Source organism: Siphateles boraxobius, unplaced genomic scaffold (genome assembly GCF_051911475.1).
Source record: "Siphateles boraxobius isolate OS27281-9 unplaced genomic scaffold, OSU_SipBor_1 16, whole genome shotgun sequence".
NCBI classification, from domain to species: Eukaryota; Metazoa; Chordata; class Actinopteri; order Cypriniformes; family Leuciscidae; genus Siphateles; species Siphateles boraxobius.
Window position 1 is genome coordinate 7,980,214 of NW_027508766.1, and position 23,525 is coordinate 8,003,738.

The following is a 23,525-nucleotide window of genomic DNA, read 5'->3' on the forward strand; positions in this document are numbered from 1 at the left end:
GAAAAAGCACATGAAAACATGACTAACCTTCATAAGGTGCCGTCTCACGTGCTGGGAGTCCAGGGGACCCCTCCATGATGTCATATGTGCGCTTGAGATCGTGCCCCATCCGTGGGCTTCTAGTGCCCTCTCTAGGGTTCTTAATAGCTGTGGGAACAAAAAGCGAGATGGATATATTATTATAATAAAATGAACTAAAAATATCAATAGGCCATGTAAAAAAGACTGCTGGTAAGTTCCGGCTGTGGCGCACTATAAAAATAGAAACTATTGTCGCACAGTTAGCAAACATGCCATTTAGCCCATGAAATGAAGCACTTTACCATCTAGCCCATGAAATGAAGCACTTTACCATCTGACTCCACTTGTGCTGTGGTGTGACTAGGGCCGGGCAATATAACATAAAAATTATCCCTTTATAACTATAACTTCAGCTTTTTTACTATATTTGATATAATGGAAACCAAAAAGAATTTTAAAACCATTTATCATCACAAATATAACATGAATAATACTAAATATCACCCAGTCCTACTGGGAAGCAGATTTGGCTCTGACCGTCAAAAGAGAGGATGTGTCCGCTTTTGCCTTCGTAGATGACGTGAGCTTTAGAATGGGCTTCAGCTCGGCTCTTCTCTGGGCTGCTCAGGTCCTCTGTGGCCAGTTTAGCAATAGTGCCTTTCAAGAGATCCGCTGCTACACTGGACTGAGTCAGGGCAGGAGTGCCCTAGAAAGAGCGAGCGTGAGAAATACTTCACAAGTATAATGAAAATTAAACAAATACTACACAAAGGCCTATAATAAAGGTACCTGCGTAATGGAGCCACCTCTATACGTCAAGCCCTCTGGGCCTTTTCCAGGTGGCCCTCTCATGTCCAGGATCTGTATGGGTCCTCCTGGGAGCAGAGGAGAGAAAGAAAAACACCGTTCAGTTAGTTGTTGAGTTTGTAGTCAAATGTTCTGGAGCTGCTTCCATTTCACATTCATGACAGGGGATTAATTCTTTGACTTTAGTCATTTTATTGTGAATTTTATCAAGTCACCTCTGACTACTCCCTCATACTGAGCTCTGGATAAGAGACCCTCTGCCTGAGCACTCTGTCCACGTGGAGAACACTCCTCCTGCTTAATATATGACACTAAACACACACAAACACAAACAACAACCACAACCAGGTGTTTAGAGTAAATATAGACCACATGAGGTTATCATAGCGAAACTCAACAACAAAAAGCAAGACTTGAAAGACTAGTTAAGCTGAGCTTGTATCTATCCTCTCCGAACCTCTCGTTTGCCTCTCACCAGGTTTGGCAGGGTCTTGCTGTCTTGGCAAGCCGAGTGAGATCGATCCTGCTGTGGTCTTGACTACCTCCGGTACGTACACAGCATGTGTTTGAGACGGAAGGTATGTTCCTGGCGTTCCCTGAAGGACATGGGTGGAAGAAGACAAGTCAGAGTGGAATACCAGGCAAACTCCTGATCCTCTGGCCTGATCCCGTTAAATGTAGGAAGCATTTAAACTTAGAAGAACCACCACAAATCTTAAATAACAACCAAGCTGAATATAGGAGCTGACTAAACAAATAAGGAATTACAATCATATATTTGTTAAATGAAGAAAAAAAACAACCACCACCAAAAACTCTTACCTGTGAAATGGAGCCCCCCTGAATGAAGGAGGGCTTGTCTGTAGGTTTGGAGGTGGGAATGAGGGGCGGAGGAGATGGAATATTGGGAGGCCTGTGGCGGGAGAACGTCATGCGGACATCTGAAAGGTTTTGAGCTGCCTGGTTTGGTGCTGGCTGAAGAACTGTGGGAATAAAAGGATAAGAGAAACAAGGATTGAAAAGAGGTGGGCAAAAGAGGATCACTCTTTATCCTCACTTATAATACAGGGATGTTGAATGCTTGAATCTGATTAGTTGACGAACGTTCTAAGGTGTTCAATTATTTTCAGGGAAACGCACAGCTAAAGTGGTTCCAGGCAGGTCTTGACCGCATTGCAGTTCCATGAAGTGATATGGAACTGTAATGCGGTCAAGATCTGCCTGGAACCAATTGATTTCCATTATTTCAAAGGTCTTTACAGCCCACAGAACCAAAACCCACAATGACACTGCCCGAGCAAATAAATATAGTAAACAATAGGATAAAAACGACAAATAATTTCACCGTTATTTGCCACAAAATTACGTTTTATTTATTAGTTATTATGGAAAAGTGCATATCTCTTCCTCGCGCTCTCTCTCCCACTCAAACGCGCACACATACTGTACGGACACACACTCGCGTGTTGTCAACGCTGCTCTGATGACTTTATCAGTAAAATAGTTTAGCAAATTTAAAGCTACATGACGTTTCTCACTAGCGAGTTGCACTGCAGATAAACAGTTTCAATATTAGTGAACGCTGGTGCTGAACACTGTTGAGAAACGCACAGTCTGAGATAATTCACACACGCTTAATCTCTCTCTCTCTCTCTCTCTCTCTCTCTCTCTCTCTTATAACTGCATTAGACTGCTATCAGTGGCTTAAGTATTTGTTACTAGCTCTAAAATTATGTTTTGGAATTAGCACCGGAGGCTTGGGATGAGATGGTGAAGAAAGTAGTCCCATACACGAGAGTTTAAAGGCAAAAGTCTTCTGATATATCATCTGAACAATGTTATGAGGTGAGGTAACCATAGCATAAGCGGAATAATTGACTGCTTTTTGTCCACGCATACTCTATAGGCTCAGCTTGTACACACAACTTGGATTTTTATGCACTAATTAGTTTGCCCACAAGATGACAACACTGTCCTGGCCCATTGTTTCACAGTTGAAAAAAAAATAGACAAAACAAAAAGCTACTGGAGATCCCAATAAAGACACAATAGCACAGAGCGAATCATATGTACTGCACTGAGAGTCGTGCCTAACAACGGCGTCTCTAATCTTACTGCTTAAAGGTGGGGTAAGCGACATTTGAAAAATGTTTGAAAGTTGATCGGACCGACACAACAGCAAACGTGTAGTCAATCAGCATCGGGTCAAATGACGATGGAGTAGAGAGAACGAGCAAGAGGGCGATTAGAAGAAATACTATAGAGAGATGGCTGAGAGCTATTACAAAAGAGAAAAGCTCATATGAATATCACTGGAAAATGAATGGGTTATGATCAGGAAAGAGCTTTAGGACCCACGTCAATATTAGAAAAACTTTCCAGCACTGGAGAGAATTAAGTGGGAAGGCCTTAAAACAGATGCGGAGGTTGCTTTGATTCCACTTCATACGCGAGTAACATTGGGGTTGAGTGTCAGTGTGTGTCTGGAGCTGCTGTACTATTGGTAACTAACAACCAACTCTTGTTTGTATTTACTATTGTGTATGTTTGTTAATTTTTGTGCTTGTCGTTCGTTCATCATCTTTGCTTTATTTTTCGTGAAGTACTATTGTGTTGCGCTTCTGCTGCGATAAATATAGACATCTACTCTTGCATTACGTGTGTAACGGAGGCCAAAATAGTGTTTACTGTTAAGCAGCCTTGTTAGTGCACCAGCCTTGCATGCCAGCGATCAGGGTTCAAGACCGACTCCAATTGGAGGGTGATCTTTGGAGGCCGAGCAATGAAGAGAAGGGTGTGTTTATTTTGGTTTATTTCAAATATTAACAACGTTCAGTAACAACCTTGAGAAATTACACACCGCATACTGTTCCCCGCTCAATACTTTTGACCTACTACACACAACTTACCAAACTTCTGCAGGACCTGCATTAGACATTTCACAAACTGACCAGCTTAATATATAAGAGTCTAAAAAACAACACTCAAAATAAAGAGCTGGTTAAAAGGAAAGCTGACCCAAATGCAGAGAGCCTCAAACTAAACCCTGAATAAAGCCAGACAAAGAAAAACAGGCCAGAGTCTAATCTGAAGCTCTTAGCACGAAGAGAATGAATTCTCTCTTCACCGCTGCTCACTAAAAGCACTTCTTTCCTTTTCACTTTCCAGACAGCCCAGTCTCTCAACTCATCTCTTTTAAAATATTGAGTCGTGAACCCTCCTGTCTCCTGCAGTGTAAAAAGCAGGAGCCTGTTAACTAGAGCTGAGATGGTCTCTGTGGTTCTTTAGTGCAGGGTGTGATTTCTCATGCTATAATAGGTCATCTGTATCAATTGTACGGTTCAGGAGGATTCTTATGCACAAATAAGAACAATTCAGGTCTAACAGTACAGAAGCCTGCCTTGCTCTTTACATGGTTCATTATCTCATTCAGAGCTACTGTTTTAATGCCTGTATCAGACTGGCCATGTGATTAACTGGGGATTGGGGTATGCAGTAGAGAAGTGAAGGATTGATCAAAAGTGACAGTAAAGACTCTTAAGACCCTCTCAAACTGAGAGTGACACGGTAAAGCTAAGCGACTCGCCGGCCAACTGAGCTTTCATACTGAATGTGAAATGATTAGGGGTGTAACGATTCATTCGTTTTCATGATTAATCGATTACAAATCCTGACGATGCATATGCATCGATCTTGAAACATATTTTGAATCGTGAATCGTTTATTTCGGTCAATATTCGACTTAAAATGCTAAGAATCGAATAATTTGCGATTCTATTGTGATTCAGTGCTTTAAAATATATAAACATTAAATGATTAGATGCGCGAATTAATGAGCCGTTGTGCGGCGTCATTTCACGTCCTCCCAGCTCTCCTTCACATACTCGCTGCACTCTTTACCATCTTTCACTGGATTTCGCTCACGCTCTGTCCCATATAGCTCTTATCCACAGATGTTTGAGCAGTCCATATTTGAGCTCTCCTCAGGGCAGCCACTGCTGTTCACATGAGCGGATGTCAGCACTCTATCGAGAAAGCAAGTCTTGAGTCAAACCGCTCAAGCCATTGATAAAGCTGCTATGTCATTGCGTGGGCACTGCTATGAAACAACGCGTTCGGTGGAAACGTATGCCGTTATTTTCTTCAAGATAAGATACTGAAGTTTTACGGAAATGGGTCATACCCGTCCTGAGCAGTTGAAGTTAAACCCCACTTATTCAAGGGTGCGCATTTATTACATGGAAAGAGCAAACACATAATAGGTGTCTAGAATGCACACGCTCATGAATGATGAATGAAATTTAACTTAATGTCGTTAAACTGAATGTACGAAGTAAAATGCTGAACTACAATATTAATTACACTGAAATAAGAGCGTGTGGTTTATCCATCAATCAGATGCGCATTAAAGGGTCATGAAACCCTAAACCAAATTTTCTGAGATTTTAACAGAGGTATGCGTGTTGGACACCATTGAAGACAATGTTAGCATCTGTTAGTTTTAACAGTAGGATGAAAATGGTTAAATTTTAGTTTTTCCCCGCTATTTTCGTCTTCCGGGTTTAAAATCTTCATCGCAGGCTGTGACGTGGCAGAGCACAGTGTAGTGCGTTGATGACTCATCGGTCTCATAATTATTAATGAGACACTGTCTCTTAATTATTCATGACACCACGTGGATCTTTCCACAGACATGTCAAACTGTGATATCGTGAGTAAAGGAGAGAGACAATCATGGGACGCAAAATTTTCGTGGTGCAAAAGTCAAAGTGGGTTAAATATATTTCCCCGCGATGCTGCCAGGGCTAGACTCTGGCTCCAGGCGGTTGGTTGGCCATCAACCATGGACACTTCTAATACGTGTGCCGCAAACATTTTACCCGAGAGAGCTTCGAGAACTGGAGAATGGTGGACTTTGGCCTTGTCGATGACCAATGCAAGTTACGTCTTGCGAGTAATGCTGTACCAAGTCCTGAGGACTTTTCTATCCCTTCAGAGGTAGGCTATGTGTGTGTCTAAAATGTAACCCAGGTCATTTTACTTGCCTTTTGTTAAATAAGCGGTCGTTATGAACATTTTAGATATTTCGATAATATATCAATTGTATGCTTAATGCGGGAGACTTTTTAATGTGTAGTGTTGACGTGGGAGCCGGGCGACACCGTGTGGTGCCTGTGTGTGTGTGTGTGTGTGTGTGTGTGTGTGTGTACGTGCTTGCGTGCGGGTAGGCGAGCCTGCGAAATGATTCGGGCTCAGAGAGAGAAGCGGTAGGATGTGTTTTTGGATTAACGACTGAAAACTCTGAAATTATTGTTCATTATTGATCGTACATTGTACAGAGGTCAAAATTATTGTTCAAATACGATAATTATCGTACATCTGGCAACACTGCTGGCTGATGACAGTTCCCACTCTCCCCTGCCGTGCCACACCCACTCCCTCCCTTCTTCTCACAGCCATCCACGCCCATTTAAGTTGCATTTTTCAAAAAGATTGTGAGCTAGACTTGAGCTGAAAGAGGGGGGGTTTCATGACCCTTTAAAGTTGCATTCGTAATAGTTAGGCTACTATATATAGCACAAGTAGACACCCAGCGCGTTTTCTTTCAGAATCATAAGGAAAATGTTCAGTATAAAGAGAACAAAAAGTATTCCATGAGCAATACTTACTATTCCATGAGGAAAAGTTAGTTATGGTTTAGTTGGGAAAGTTCATGGTATTTTTAGTCTCACAATGGAAGGATGTTTAATGTACCAGGAACACTTTAAGGTTGTGTATCCATTAACTCTATCCTACAAAATAGTTAGCATGAAGAACTAACAATACTTTTAAAGCCTTTTTAAATCTTGGCTTACATTTTTCTACAAATGCTAAATTTATAGGCTTTGGAAATATTTTTTTATAATAATAGATGCAGTAAAAACTAATATGAACTAACAATAGAAAAAATGTGATGGGGGTTTTTTTTTTGTCCCCACTCTCTAACCCCTGTAGGCCGCTGTGTAATTCAAACCCTGACTAAGACCCATTGGGGGAAGCATTTAAATAATCCTATGAATGCATATAAAAAAATGAAGAATCGAATTAATTGAATCGCATCGAATTTTAATGTTAATCGAATCTTTCAGAATTTGCAAAAATCGTTCTTGAATCAAAAACCTATGAATCGTGAATCGAACCGATTCGCTGCCTACCCAAAGATTCACAGCCTAGAAATGATTGATTGCCTTCAGCTAATTCATGCCTGCACCATAGGTGGCGCTGACCGAGAATACATTTTCCTCGTGTATGCATATCGTAGGTTTTCCCATTTGGCTTTAACCTCGTCCACTACACAACATACAACAGTAAATTCATCGCCTGGTGTAAATAGCTCCATAGGGATCTATTGTTTCGATTCAAGAGCGTCATCGCACCATACATTCACACAGTTTAAACGCGCTCAGTGTGAAAGGGACTTTACATTGTCACACACAATTTTTTTTAAATAAATGCTGTCCTTTTGAACTTTCAAGTCATCAAAAGAATCCTGAAAAAAATCTATTACAAAAATATTAAGCAGCACAATGATTTTCACCATTGAAAATAATAATAAATGTTTTTCGAGCATCAAATCAGCATATTACAATGATTTCTGAAGTATCATGTGACACTGAATACATTTATAAAATAAAATAAGGTTATTTTAAAATTTTAATAACATTCCACAATTTTACGGTATTTTTGATCAAATAAAAATGTATTCTTAGTGAGAATTCTTTCAAAAACAAAGTATTACTGGCCCCAAAAGTTTGAATACTAGTGTACATTATGAACACATGACACATCTCTAGTTTGTTCTGTCAATCACAGTTGCATCACCAGTAGTGGTCGTGTTATTAATGTAGCATGCATGTAGGACACAAGAGAGAAAGTTTTGTTTACCAGGTCAATAATGCAAACATCAATCATTCCGCTCAATCTAGGTCCTCATAGTAGAGGTCAATGATGACCGAAGTCTCGTGCCAAAGTAGTTCGTCATGAAACCTGATCATTGTTCCCCCACATCATCACAAATCAAATAAACCTGCAGGAGCGACTGTCCTACCAAAACATTCCGTTTACTTGACGTACGTTATTTTTCCTCTCCCCAATAGAAACTTCCAGTGTGTTCTATAAGTGTTAGTCTCCATGAGAACGGTTTCCAAGTTGTAAGGGTAGGGCTGATTAGGGAATCAGTCACATGGACTGAGCCTCGTGAGAGCTTCAAGGTTTCCTTCAGGAAGAAACACGCTGACCTGACTTATAACAGCTATGTATTTTACATGGTCCTCTAAAACAAGTAGAAGCGAAGTCTGGTTCCTTATCAGTCTGCTAGCGACACACTGTCAGGTTACGAGCTCCAGACAAGCGTGCTGATGACTGAAATTCCAACTCATGTACCTGTCTATATGCAGGTCTAAAACAATGAAACAAAATAGTCCATATTGCATGAATGTGTATGATTTAAAGTAAATACTTGTTACTGCAAAGTCAAAATCTTCAAGTCAAAACAAGAGGGACTCGAAAGTGATCTCAACAATTAGCCCACAGGCCATCAATCAAGTCCACATCTACAATGACTCATAGTATTTAGATACGTTTGACAAAAAAAAAAAAAAAGAGAAAGATTAAAAAAAAGATAATGGACAAACATTATTTTCACTGCTATTTTAGTCACAATTTTCTTATTGGTCATGACCTGAATTTTCCACATTTTTACAATTAGTATTAATTCAGCAGGCTTTATACCCAAAGCAACACCATAATAAGGAACATTGCAAGAAATTTCAACCATATTTGAAGTACACATTACAATGCCAAGTTTCAAGCTTAAAACAGATTAGTACAAACGCCAGAGCAGAAGTAAAACCCAGAACGGTAGAGAAAGAGTGAACATGATTTTTTTTTTAAAAAAAATAGGTTTTATTACAGGAAGTACCTAATGTGGTTTTACTAAAAATACATATTTTTGTCCTTATGACAATGGGTTATGTCAATGTTGTTTCCACTTTTATATTAGTGATTACAGTAATTGTGTATAATAATATATGTTCAAAAGTTTGGGGTCAGTAAGATTTTTTTAAGGATATTAATACTTTTATTCAGCAAGAACACAGTAAACTGATGAAAAGTAACAGTAAAGATTTATAATGTTACAAAACATCTATTTAATAAATGCTATCCTTTCAAACTTTTTATTCAAAGAATCTTGGAAAAAAATTTAATGGGTACTAAAAATTCAGCTTTGCCATCATATAAATAAATTACATTTTAAAATATATTAAAATAGAATATAGTAATTTAAAATTGTAATGTTTCTCAATATCACCGTTTTTATTTATTGTATTTTTGATCAGACTTGGTGAGCATTAGAGGCTTTTTTTTATTTTGCTGACCCCAAACTTTTAAAAGGTAATAAGATATAATAAATATAATACAATTATAAATAAAATGATATAATAAAATATTTGTCTTGAGGATAAAAAACTTTTATATGGATTTTTTTTCACTGAGATAAAACACTTGTAGATGACGTATTCTTTAGTAGACCATTTGTATGCTTTTGATTTGAATCACTCATGTTGCTTACATCAGTGAGGGTCAGGCTATCGTTCTTGCACTCAATTTGTACTCTCAATTGGTGAGTGTTCATTTTGGTGCCCATATCTGCCTGAACAAAAACAAGCTGCCTTTCTAAAAAATTGTGCCTGGATACAGGGTGCATGGACTGCTTACCTGGAGGTACACTATAGCGTGTGGCGCTATTGCCGTCGGGCTGGGGTGAGGCTTTGCTAGGCTCCCGAGGCGAGAGTCTGTATGGAGAGCCAGGTCTGCCCACTCCACCATGAGATTCCTGTTCCATCAGCTTCAGATCATATGACATGTAAGCGAACGGCTTACCTTGGGACAGGACAGAGAGAAAAGGCTATCAGATACACAGACATCAAGCAGACCGGCACAGACAAAACAATGACAAGTGCACTAGTATCTAATTGCAGTCCCCTCTACTAGTGATCATTAAAACGTCTTATTCAAACCATACTCGGACTCAAAGCCCCCCATACATTAATCACAGGTATAGATATATAAAGGTTAATTCAGTGCTATCACTGTAAATGCTCTGGAAAGTGAAATGTCAAGGCAGGTTTTTAGAGCTACAGTCTGCCGGTCTGTGAGAAAGAGGTCGAGCAAAACTTGGTATTTCTAATGGATATCACTACACGAGAGTGACCTAATGTTCCTTTTGGTTGGCTGCTTCTGTCTGGCTCTATCAAAAACAGCACTGTGCTTCTTAGCTGAGAAGAGCAAAGTCCACTGTCTCTCTCCTGCGCATTCGACACCCTTCAAAAATCTGTTTTGGAGACCCATTATAAAACTGAGGAGGAGGAAAAACAGAAAAACGTCTGTCTTTGCCGTTACTGTCTTTGCTCAAACTTCTTGGCATGTAAAAACAGAGCGAAAGTGCATGGGAGGATAGAACAGAGGCACTACAGGCACATCACAATCTTTTGGTTAGGCAGCAGTCCATCTGGTTGTCTTTCTGTCTGTTTGTCTCAGGGGTGTTTCTGCAACCTCAATTTTGTATTGTTCATTTCTCTCTTCCCCTTAGAGACAGTTGTTTGGGTCAGGAGTTTTCCCAAACTAAAAGTGACAAATGTTATTTTAGCATAGGATTAGTTTGGGAGGATGGGCAATGTCATCCAAACTGGCCATGCCAGTAAGTTTTCTGGAGATTATTTTTCTTTTTTAAAATTGTTTTGACCTTGTAATTAACCAAAATGTCACAATTTGATTTTCACAACAGCCCATTCATGTTAATGTGAATGTGCCTGAAATGTGTGAAATCGAGTGAAACATGTTGAAATATGAAATATATAGGCAGATGGGCAACTAATACGATACATCACGATAATGAACATGCACAGTATTGTTATCGTGGGCACTTCAAAATATTGTGAATAATTATTTATTACAAAATATTCTGATTTTTAGAATGCATTTTAAAAATACATTTCTATAAACCGGATAAACTGTATACAACACTGTGTGTGCTGCATTAAAGAGCCATGCGCACACTCTGATGTAAACAACCCCAACACGCTTGAGCAGCATGATTGAAAATACACATTCACATTATGACAGCAAATGGCACTGATGGAACAGCAGAAATGCAGCTGTTACACAGGTAACCCCGTAAACAAAGCAGCTGCGCTACTTTCTGTTTCTTAACCCAGGGTATATACAGGAATCATGGAGTTAAATTTAATACCAAAACAATTGACAAAACTTAATGAGGAGGGAAAATAAACCTATACGAGCAACGAGTTCATACAGTATACTCAAAAGCCGTTTTTGTAACATCAACTCTTATAACTGTCTGCAAACCATAGCTCTTTTGTGGTATACTTCTAAACAGCAGGCGAATGAGGAAAGACAGCTGTGAATCACTGCATTCATGACTGCAGGTAAGTGCAGCTGTACCCCCCAGTGAGCCGAGATGATAACCATCAGATAGCAAAATGATTGAGACATATGCTTCCTTTAAGTTTCGTTTAGGGGGACAGGTTTAAGAACAGAAAACACGCTGTTAAAAAGTGCTGTTAGAAACTTCGCTTGACACCGTTATCGGTGCTCCTGCAACGCCTGTCTGCGCAGCACGTTTTCTCAATCGAGCATGTGGATAAAACAATTTTTCTCAACATGAACGTGAAACAATTAGGGCTGGGAAAAGATTAATCGCGATTAATCGCATCCAAAATAAAAGTTTGTGTTTACATAATATATGTGTGTGCACTGTGTATAATTATTTTGTATATATATATATATATATATATATATATATATATATATATATATATATAAATACACACATGCATGTATATGTTTAAGAAATATTTGCATGTATATACTGTATATATTTATAATTTATATTATATATAAATATAAGAAAAATATTTATATATAAAAATGTTATATGTATACATGCATGTGTGTGTATTTATAAATACAAAATAATTATACAGTGCACACACATATTATGTAAACAAACTTTTATTTTGGATGCGATTAATCGCGATTAATCTTTTCCCAGCCCTAGAAACAATATAAACACGATATGCTGACTCAAGTATATATGTACATTCTGTAGGATAAATGGCACAGTCTGCTTTATTAGCATTTTTTTTTCTTATTCGCGCTGCTTGTTCTTTAAATCTTTTCAACACATGTTTTTAACTAAAAGAAAATCTTAAGATGTAACGTAAGCTTGTTGTGTACATTGCATCTCCCCATTAGTCAACAATGTTGTTCAACAACCAGGCGTAAAGGGACATAATGCGCAGCAGGTGCAGTCAGTCATGAAGCGCAGTAACAGATGACGTCAAATCTAGTGGGATTCCATAAATAAACTACACAGAATCCCACTATTCGCCGACACAATGATTAAAATTCAGGCAAACTTTAGCATACAACCTCTTTGGACAAATGTACATAATGGAGAAAAGATACAAGATGTAATACCTTGGAAAATGGCATTTAAGACTTAATACTTTTTTAGGGCCTTGATTTATCAACTTTTTATACTTTTTAAAGGGTAACTAAACCCTAAAAAACATTTTTTAGTTAATGATCTGTAAGACTGGGGCTTTATTAGTGCTGTTCATTGATTCGAGTACATTTTTTTTTTTAATTGGTGTAAAAACGTACCACTGTAGCGAGTCAGGAGTTGTAATTGCGAGTATTGAAAACAATCAGGATAGCGTATATTAGCATCTAGTTAGCATAGCATTTATATAGTTATTTAGATTATTTTGTGTAGCCTAGGTAGTTAATTAGCATAGTTGTTAGTGTAGTATTGTTAGAGGCATAGTTAGTTAGTAGCATAGTATTGCTTCAGTTAGGATAGCTTCAAGACTAGGAAACTTGGAAATTAGGCGCCAGTGGTTGCATACATTTGGCCTTGAAGACCGTGAGCGGCGTCTTGATGTGAGTGAGCATATATTTTTAATCACAATTTATGTTCCTTCCTATTAGGCTAAAGTTAACCCTCTGGGGTCGACAAACGTGCCGGAGCGTTTTGCTGGATTTTTTCACACAGCAGGAAAAAAGACTTAAAATACTCCGTCATTCATGGTCTTACAGACTTAAGAAATATGAAGAAATAAACGTAAAACGTCTAAATTTTTTGTGTGTCCACTTACAGTCGAAACAAAACATTGTGCTTTTGTAAAATAAAGAAAATAAATGGTATGCTTTCTGCCTCTCTGTCTCCATTAACTTTTTTTCTGGAGCACATCTCTACAATTAAACAAAACTCAGTGAATACTAGTCATACAGGCATAAGCAATTTATCTCTATAAACGTTTAAGTCTCTGCTATTAAATTATCTTATTAAAAAAAAAATATATTCTCTGTTTATGTAATCTGTATGAAAAGATAGAGATGTCAGTCGTTCTCAAGGCAACTCATTATCTGCTAATGTGAACATGCCTACAGAGCGCGCACGCTATTGAAACACGGGTCTCATGTGCACGCCCCCCCCCGCTCAGCCCGTCCTCAGTTAATCTCCTCTATCGCCACTGGGCTTTGCCCACTTTCCAGCATTTTTCAAATATTGCCAGTGGGTGGAGTCAGGCTCTGACCAGGGGTTGAGTTACCCTTTAAGACCCCACGGACACCCTGGAACCATATTTAAATGTTTGTTCAATGGTGTTCATCATCATAGATATGTATATGTAGACGCCACATTAGACTGCTCCAGACACGTCGGTGCGCCCTCCATCTTGGAATGTTCAGCGTGTTGTCAGTCACAGTAAAAATCCATGATGCCACAACAACGCGTAGCTTCTGGTTGTGAAACCACCAAGATTTAAATTACCTAAGAAATGGGATAACCTTTCATAGGTGAGAATGGGTTGGTTAATGTTGTTTTAGCGTATGCCTTCATCTTGTTAAATTGTGTTAACCCTTTAACTGTCTGCTCAACCAAATGGTTGAGCACATTTTGAGTCACTATATTTTATTGAGAGGAGTACCTGACTTAACCCAAACTGATTGAGCCATCTCTACCATCTGGTTCAGGTATGTTATGCCAAAAAAATCCACTAGATGTCACAGTGTCAATCAACAGCACTTGTCACAACACTTCTTCTAAAATGGATGTCAGAAACAAATAAATCACCCCAAGCATATTTTTTTTACATATTACACTGTAAGAGCCTTAACTTTACAAAATTATGTTACTTGGTGCCATGAAAGTATGTTTTTAATAATTTTTCAAAAACATGCTCAACCAAACGGTTAATTTGGCACATAACTGTTAACTACCCTTTTTGAGAATGGACATTACAATGCACTATTAAAACTTGGTTGTAATTCAAGAATGCTTTGGAATATAGACCTAAGTTTGGTCTTGTTTTAAAGAAAACACTCAGCAGATTATTGCTGAAGTAAAAGCACTTCAAAAAATAAAAGTATGAAAAGGTTATGGAAGTTTTAAATTTACATTAAATCAAATATACTGTACTTAATATTTTTTCTTTTATATAAAATATATATTTTACAAAATATTTTTTACTATAAATTTACTATAAAATCAAAGCCATATATCGAACCCAGTTGTGTTCCAAATTTGAAGTTGATATCACAAAAATTGAAGTTCCCATGAGATTTTGTTTAGGCGTAATAGCAAAAATGACAAATTCCATTGAATTTAATTGTATGCATTCTGCTGTAACAAATTAATACATTTCTGTCCAAATATCACTTGTCACAAAATATGGAACCTTGAGACTCTGACCTTACTGACAATGTGTTTAGTCAAGATTAGAAAAGGTTTTGATCATCATATTAAAAAAATTATGGGATGTGTTGGGGAAAAAAAATTCATTGAGTGTGGTTACTAGCGACATAAGGAGATAAGAAATGCAAACAAAAAATTTTCCATCCATCACTTTTTCCTTGGTGCGGACTTTAAAGGTAAAGCAAAAAAGAAAAAAAAAAGTTTATATATATATATTATGGTCATCACAGCACCAAATAAGACTTAATAGGCCCATTTATTTTCAAACTAAAACATTTTAGAATTTTAATCTGGACAACATGTCCTAGATGCTGTACAGGAGCAGCAGCTCATTTGCATTTAAAGATATAATTGAATACAATAACATCTTGTTTTTTATAACATATAATTAAGCAATATAACAAGAGCAAGATAGCTGTTTTCATAAATATGAGCACTATTGCAAATGTGATATTGATTTTATACAAATGTTCAATAAAAAAAAAATCTCAACCTTATTTATCCAGATGTAATTGTTCCAATTCAGATGCACCTTCTGTGCAGTGCAAAGATGATTTTTGTTGTTAGTAACAGCTCTATATAGTGTCTTATTATTCTAATTGTATGCATTGATTAAATATCAGACATTTCTCAGGCAGTAAATGTGGATATTTTAATTTAGATGAATTTCAGGAATGCTGGTTTGGTCTTGACTCGGTCTCGCCCTGCCTTGGTCTTGTCTTGGTCTCAACACACTCTGGCCTTGGTCTTGTCTTGGTCTCAACACACTCTGGTCTTGGTCTTGTCTTGGTCTCAACACACTCTGGTCTTGGTCTTGGTCTCAACACACTCTGGCCTTGGTCTTGTCTTGGTCTCAACACACTCTGGTCTTGGTCTTGTCTTGGTCTCAACACACTCTGGTCTTGGTCTTGTCTTGGTCTCAACACACTCTGGTCTTGGTCTTAACACACTCTGGCCTTGGTCTTGTCTTGGTCTCAACACACTCTGGTCTTGGTCTCAACACACTCTGGCCTTGGTCTTGTCTTGGTCTCAACACACTCTGGTCTTGGTCTTGTCTTGGTCTCAACACACTCTGGTCTTGGTCTTGTCTTGGTCTCAACACACTCTGGTCTTGATCTTGTCTTGGTCTCAACACACTCTGGTCTTGGTCTTGTCTTGGTCTCAACACACTCTGGTCTTGGTCTTGTCTTGGTCTCAACACACTCTGGTCTTGGTCTTGGTCTCAACACACTCTGGCCCTGGTCTTGTCTTGGTCTCAACACACTCTGGCCCTGGTCTTGTCTTGGTCTCAACACACTCTGGTCTTGATCTTGTCTTGGTCTCAACACACTCTGGTCTTGATCTTGTCTTGGTCTCAACACACTCTGGTCTTGGTCATGTCTTGGTCTCAACACACTCTGGTCTTGGTCTTGTCTTGGTCTCAACACACTCTAGTCTTGGTCTTGTCTTGGTCTCAACACACTCTGGTCTTGGTCTTGTCTTGGTCTCAACACACTCTGGTCTTGGTCTTGTCTTGGTCTCAACACACTCTGGTCTTGGTCTCAACACACTCTGGTCTTGATCTTGTCTTGGTCTCAACACACTCTGGTCTTGGTCTTGTCTTGGTCTCAACACACTCTGGTCTTGGTCTGGTCTTGGTCTCAACACTTTCTAGTCTTGGTCTTGTCTTGGTCTCAACACACTCTGGTCTTGGTCTTGGTTTCAACACACTCTGGTCTTGGTCTTGGTCTTGTCTTGGTCTCAACACACTCTGGTCTTGGTCTTGTCTTGGTCTCAACACACTCTGGTCTTGGTCTCGTCTTGGTCTCAACACACTCTAGTCTTGGTCTTGTCTTGGTCTCAACACACTCTGGTCTTGGTCTTGTCATGGTCTCAACACACTCTGGTCTTTGTCTCGTCTTGGTCTCAACACACTCTGGTCTCGGACTTGTCTTGGTCTCAACACACTCTGGTCTTGGTCTTGTCTTGGTCTCAACATACTCTGGTCTTGGTCTTGTCTTGGTCTCAACACACTCTGGTCTTGGTCTCGTCTTGGTCTCAACACACTCTGGTCTCGGTCTTGTCTTGGTCTCAACACACTCTGGTCTTGATCTTGTCTTGGTCTCAACACACTCTGGTCTTGTCTTGGTCTCAACACACTCTGGTCTTGTCTTGGTCTCAACACACTCTGGTCTTGTCTTGGTCTCAACACACTTTGGTCTTGGCTTGGTCTCGGTTTAGGTGGTCTTAACTACAACACTACAGGCTGTTAGCCTGTGAATCTACTCTCCAAGTATTTCAAGTGGATATTGAACAAATAGCAAGGCAAAAATAAAAGACTCAGAGGGAATGCTTGCTGCTGTATTTATAGGGTTTTCTCAATTTACCACATGCGAGCGATTTTTGTGCATTCTCTCTCGCTCACTCCTGTGTCTGACTCACCTTCTCGGTCCAGTACAGTGGGGCTGTGAGTGGTGACTCGTGGTCTGCGATCAGACTCGTTCTGGTCCAGTCTCTGTTTGTCCTCCTGCACAGACTCATGCACAGCTTTGATTTGGTGCTGGAACATAGCAAAGCCGCTCAATGGACCTCCGGGAATACCGCTGTGACCAAATGGAGCTGAAACCTAAGCAAACCATTCCGTAATAGAGGATTCAATTGTGGGAAAATGCTGGATTGATGTACACAAATAAATGCTAAATTTGAAACAATTAAATATTCACATTAAAAATGTAAAGGTGAATGACTTAATCCCATTAGTAAGTAGCAGATATTTGCTTTGCAACAATATGCTACATTTTTATTATGTAAACGTTGTGAACGGCCAATCAGGGCCTCAATTAGATTAAATTAATTTCACAGCCACACCAAATCGCCAAAACAGACAGCCTCCAAACCACACAACTGATCAGCCCAGAGCAACCAAACTTATTCTCACTCATCATGATTTCACTGTGTGGAAAATCAATTTGCATTTGCTGATTTGTTTGCTGATTGCCGCAGAAGCAAATCACAGTGCATGATCTGCGGAGGTGGAGATGGAGCCAGGACTCACGTGCCGGGGTGGCTGGGCCCTGTCTCTGTCCAGAGGGGCATATCTGAATGCTAAGTGGGGGTAGAGGCTATGGGGACTGACCATAGGGGGGATGGTGGCGGCCCGAAGCTGCTGCATGTTGAGGAGATTGGCTGAGGACACGACCACTGAGCCTGAAGCGCCCAGCATTGACGGCTTCTCCAGAGAGAAAAGTCTGCCACAGCAAGGAAGAAACAAGAGAATAAAACATATTAGCTACTGATACTGTGAGTAGCAACAAAACGGCCGGAAGTGATTTCATTAATTCATTCTATCCCCCTACTTTTTTACAATATAAAATTGCAAAATATTTGCACAGCTGAATATTCTATTAGGTAGGTAAATTAAAATCTAAACTTTTAAAATAAAACTTTCTTAAGCAAGTAATGTATTCCTTATTTACTGGCAGGCAGAATTCGTTTTCAGTCGCACCAGCAGTTGAGATTTCTATTTGGTCTGTGAATTTTTTTTACTGTATTCAACAACAATAAGTTGAATTAAAAAAAATAAAAAAAAAATAATAATAATAATAATAATTTACATTAACATTCATGCATTCCCTAGGAATTAAACCAATGATCTCACAGGCAATAGGAATGGAGCTACCGGAATTTAAATTAAGCGTTTTATATATGAATTTATAATTGAAATGTGTACATTTTTTATTTATAAATTTCCTATTTCACACATAATTATTTTTTTAATTAAAGCACCTTATCCATGACACTAGAAACCAATAGCAATTTATGTACAAACGCCCTATAATAAAACAGGACCAGCAAATTCTAACCTTTGTCGGTCAGGTTCAACCTCCACATCCTCATCCGCACTGCAGGTGGCGCTAGAGTCATTATCAGAGTGGTGCTGCTCCGCCTGTGTCTCCTCCTTGTCCTTGACCCCTGGCTCAGTCTTCACTTGCACCTGACCTCTTTCACTGCTGGGAGAAGTCATCTCCACGTCCTGCGGCTCGCTCTTTGGATGGATCTGCATTTCATATGCCAAGTGTGCTCGTTCATCTTGAGGAAGCCCGTCTCCAGCACTTCCTTCTGGACTCTCCTCTATTTTCACCTGGAGCTCGCAGTACGGAGGCTCCTGGCCCCTGTCCTCTGCTACCGGACCTTTGGTTGCCGTGATGTCCAGGTCCGATGCGCCGTCCAGAGCTGAGTTGGGATGAGTTAGCGAGTCATAAGATTTGGAGGGGTCGGTTTGAGATGGAGAGGGCGCACTCTCTGTGTCCGAACTGTTATCGGGACCTGAGGAAAGGAGATGAAAGAGCGTATGACTGAGCCATCACATCCTCTTTAAATTCTTCATTCATCTGTGCAAAGAGGGCACAGAATATCAAATCCAATATATTTCAATCTCTGCTACAGAAACACAAAGGCAGAGAAGCAGAAAACCCGAACAACCCTGCCGTGACAGAGCAGAGGTGGCATTTGAGGTCACCATCACTGCACGCTGCATCACAGCAATCAAGCTAATGCACTTCTGGACAGCAAACATCCTTTGGCTAATCACTACCTTTCCACCCTCGCCATGTGATGACACACCCTTCAGGGCCAGAGGAAGTGCTATATATAAAATACATTCTTTGCATTCATACTACTGTTCATATGTTCCTGTGATTACTACATAAGTGAAAGAAGTCTCTTATGCTCAGCAGTTTATTTGATCAAAAATACAGTAAAAACAGCAATCGTAAAAAAATGATTAAAATTTTAAATAACTTTATATTATATTTTAAAATGTAATTTATTCCTGTGGTGGCAAAGCTTTAGCATAATTACTCCAGTATTCAGGGTCACACGATCCTTAAGAAATTATTCTAATATGATGATTTGCTGCTCAAAAACAATTCTTGTTATTATAAAATGTTGAAAACAGTTGTGGCTGCTTAATACTTTTGATGAAACAGTGATGTATTTTTTCAGGATTTGTTGATGTGTAGAACAGTTAAAAATAACTCTGACATTATAAATGTTTTCACTGTAACTTCTGATCAATTTATTGAATATTGCTAAATATATATTATATAGCACACATCCAACAATTAGAAAGCAAATATTTTTCTCTCCTTCCTCAATTGTCCGAAAATGACTCCTCTCCCACATCTATAATTCCTTCCTACTCTTGCTGTGCAGAGGCTCTCTGCCCCTCTTACAGTCTATCTGGTTCTCTGTTCCTCTCATTGAGAGGGATGAAGGCTATCCTGCTTGGCTCCAGGAGTATGTCAGCAGAAAGAAAGAAGCAGAAAAAGCAAAAAAAATGAAGTTTGAGGGAAGGAGAGGAGGGAGAACAGAAGACAGCAGCATAAAGCACATGACCAGTAACCAAGAAGAGCAAACCAGAGAAGCAGCCTGGCAGCCTTCTGTTTTTGCAAAGAGAATCTATGAAATTTGGAATTATGCAATAAAAAAAGAAATACCAATCAAAAGTTTAGGGTCAGTAAGAATTTTTTTTTGAATTCACAAAAAGCAGCACAACTGTTTTCAACATTATTAATAAGAAATGTTTCTTGAGCATCAAATCATCATTTTAGAATGATTTCTTAAGGATCATGTGACACTGAAATTCCAGAGTAATGATTCTGAAAATTCAGCTTTGCCATCACAGGAATAAAATACCCCAAATCTTTGAATGGTAGTCTAGATGAGGTGAAAAAGTGTAGAGAACAAACAGGCACCCAATGGGAGGACAACAGGGGAAAGAGACAGAGAGTTAATAATTATCATTGTTCTTTAATTTGTTTGTACAAGTGTCGTTTCAAAAGTGCTGATATGAAATGTTGCACTGTGTTTGCCATGCATTGCTTGGCCTGAATTGGCTGGTTTTCTATTTGTTTAAAATGCATTACTCAATATAAATGTCTTGTTAATAGAATTGTATAAAAGACTTAAGTTGCAAGTCTGAATATCCCAAGGTTTCTCAGACTGGTGTCACAGATGGACTTTGGGTTCCTTGCAACTGTCGCCTTTTGGCTTGCTTAATCTGGGACATTTATAATTTGGCAATATTACTGACTTGAATGCACTGACACTATTGGATGAGAACTGAACTGAGCTGAATGATGACATGACTGTTTTCTCCAGAGCTGCTGTATAGATGAATTGAGCCCATTCAAATATGACAAACTTTACAGTTATTAAAGCGAACTGAATCAACACTGAAGAGATTTCAACTGAATAATGACGGTTTACTATTGTCTTTTTATAGCTGCTCTACAGCAGAATTGGATTCTGTTTTGCATCACCGAATAGCTATTTTCTGTTTATCACTGTAAATCAGATTTAAAAACAATCTGTATTGTATAAATCACTATATAAATAAGGTGACTTTGACCATCACTCACAACAGAACCCGAATAACAGCACAACAGATCAAACAGAAAAGCAGAAGCAGTCTGTTTCCTTTCCGCACATTTTGAGGTTTTATAGCCAGGGAACGCTTACATAAGAGCAAGAATGGCAGGTAGAACTAGTACAGATCTTTTATCCCTTCTGCACAGTGGCTCTATTTTCACTCTTTTCTTGGTGCTTTTGTCTAATTCACTCATTTCCTCTCCCTTTCATCTGCCCTTATTTGCTCCTGAGTCTCACTCATTAAGCGTACAGACCGAAGTAGAGGGAGGATGTTGACCTCTTTGGCAGTGCAGCGCGGTCTGGGGTTTTGCTGTCAAATCTAATCAAACGCACTGCAGTCAGACAGGTCAGCACAGTGCACTACTGCTCTCTCACTTCATCCCTCTCTTTCAGTGTCAGCCTGTTTCTGCTCTCTTTACATTATAGTCCCACTGCTCCTCTTCCTCTCTGCTTAATCAGACTCAGGGTTCATGGGTCACAGAGAAAGAGACTGACAGCGATGGGTTTTAGGGTGTTTGTTTAAGCATTATAGCTTATGTTGGAACCAGCGGCTGTAAGAGTTCAAACCAAAGAGAGAGATCATACCGTCACTCTCCTCGTCCTCATCAGGCGCAGGATCGCTCTGTGATGAGTCTCGATTTCTACGGAGTCGGGAACCCTGCACACATAAACATGAGGAATATTTGTAATGAATAGTTCACAATAGATTATACCACAATCATGTAAATTCATAAAGACATTCCAGTTTTTTGTCTTCCTAAGATACCCTTCTCTGTGTCACAACTTTTTAACACCACTTTACAAGCATTATGCAAAAAAACAGCAAAAGCAACTCTGACTGATATGAAAACATTATTTTTGAACAAATAAACAAGTAACCAGGAGAGATATTAGATTAACACCACCATTCAAAATTTTGGCGTCAGTAAAACATTTTTTTTTTAAAGAAATGTGTTTTATTCAGCAAGGATGAATTAAATTGATCAAAAGTAACAGTACATTTATAATGTTAAAAAATATTTCAATTTTAAATAAATACTGTTCTCCTGAACTTTTCAATTCATCAAATAATCCTGAACCAAAATAATTATCACACTTTTCACAAAAATCTTAGGCAGCAAAACTGTTTTCTAAAAATTGATAATAATAAGAAATGTTTCTTGGGCAACAAATCAACATATTAGAATGATTTCTGAAGGATCATGCGACACTGAAGACTGGAGTAATTATGCTGAAAATTCAGGAATAAATAAATTACATTTTAAAATATATTACAATAGAAAAGTTATTTTAAATTGCAATAATACTTCAGAATATCACTGTTTTTACTCTGTTGTTAACTAAATAAACACAGCCTAGGTGACCCCAAACTTTTAAAAAGGTAGTGTTAATGTTTAGTGTATAACAAGGAACTACAAAAAATTCAGGTAAAGAAAACGAATAAATGCCTTGGAATGTACATCAACTAATCAAAATCAATGACTCAACCATGTGGAAAATATCAGATATCCTATGTGAACATTTCAGTGATGCATAAACTTCTGAACCACAATAACATGATCAATCTCTAGATTGAATCTAGAAACACTTGAGCACAAGAACATGAATATGTTGAACAATAAAGGAGATAAATCACTGATCAGATATTTCAAGCATGTAATGAAAATGTTTGGATGTAGCAGATTTATTGCATGAATGCTGGATCTGTACCTGTACCTTATGTTGCCGTAGCAGGTTGTCCAGGTTGTATCGTCTCTTGTTGTTGAAGTAAAAGTTCTTACATTGAGCTTCACTCTTAGTGCCTACCATCTTAGCAATGGCTGACCAGTTCCTACCATGTTCAACCAGCCCTGTGCACAAGAGAAAAAGGGTAAGATTATAAATGTATAGAGAAAAGACACCTTCCGCCAACTGCAACAAAACCCTTATTATTAATAACGTGTTTAGTAGGGGTGTGCACAAATAGTTGAATATTAGATCTGTAATTATTATATTTTTTAAAACAACATTTGAATTTTGCTACATATGTCGCTTTGCTGGCTGTAAATGCAGTGAAATCCTAAGCATGCAAACCAAAACTCACAAAACTCTCATAACGCTATGGAGCTTGTTAACAAGTTGACTGTATTTTATCACAAAATGTCGTCGACTGCCTCTAGGCCCAGCGAAGTTTGGAATGACTTTTAATAAATTACCTTACAAATTGGAATTACTTTTGATCAAATGGATCAACATGTTGTGTGGAAAAATTGTTGGATTAAAAACTGAGTTATAATAAATATCACCACCATAAAATCACATGAAATGCAAACACCAGTCGAATGTGGAAAGAAAGCTGTGAATCACTGCATTCATGACAGTAAGTAAGCGCAGCTGCACCCCCGAGTGAGCCGAGAAGATAACCTATTAGATAGCAAAATTATCTCAAGACATATGCTTCATTTAAGTTATCTCGGGGGAGACA

General features: G+C 38.6%; 1 protein-coding gene across 33 annotated transcripts in view; it reads right to left on the minus strand.

The window, feature by feature from the left end:
* ncor1 (nuclear receptor corepressor 1) overlaps positions 1 to 23,525 on the minus strand; it is a 123,962-nt gene that overhangs the window by 24,812 nt on the left and 75,625 nt on the right. For 20 of the 33 annotated variants that reach the window (XM_077231435.1, XM_077231434.1, XM_077231429.1 and 17 more), the window contains 12 exons: positions 22,778 to 22,911; positions 21,647 to 21,719; positions 18,493 to 18,955; positions 17,685 to 17,877; positions 17,072 to 17,255; positions 9,586 to 9,750; positions 1,651 to 1,811; positions 1,304 to 1,424; positions 1,044 to 1,139; positions 811 to 896; positions 559 to 727; positions 28 to 147 (listed from right to left, as the gene is read on the minus strand). In XM_077231435.1, coding sequence (XP_077087550.1) covers positions 28 to 147; positions 559 to 727; positions 811 to 896; positions 1,044 to 1,139; positions 1,304 to 1,424; positions 1,651 to 1,811; positions 9,586 to 9,750; positions 17,072 to 17,255; positions 17,685 to 17,877; positions 18,493 to 18,955; positions 21,647 to 21,719; positions 22,778 to 22,911 — 1,965 coding nt within the window. The remainder of the gene's footprint in view (positions 1 to 27; positions 148 to 558; positions 728 to 810; positions 897 to 1,043; positions 1,140 to 1,303; positions 1,425 to 1,650; positions 1,812 to 9,585; positions 9,751 to 17,071; positions 17,256 to 17,684; positions 17,878 to 18,492; positions 18,956 to 21,646; positions 21,720 to 22,777; positions 22,912 to 23,525) is intronic. The other 13 variants (XM_077231445.1, XM_077231458.1, XM_077231449.1 and 10 more) reach the window with 1 other exon arrangement.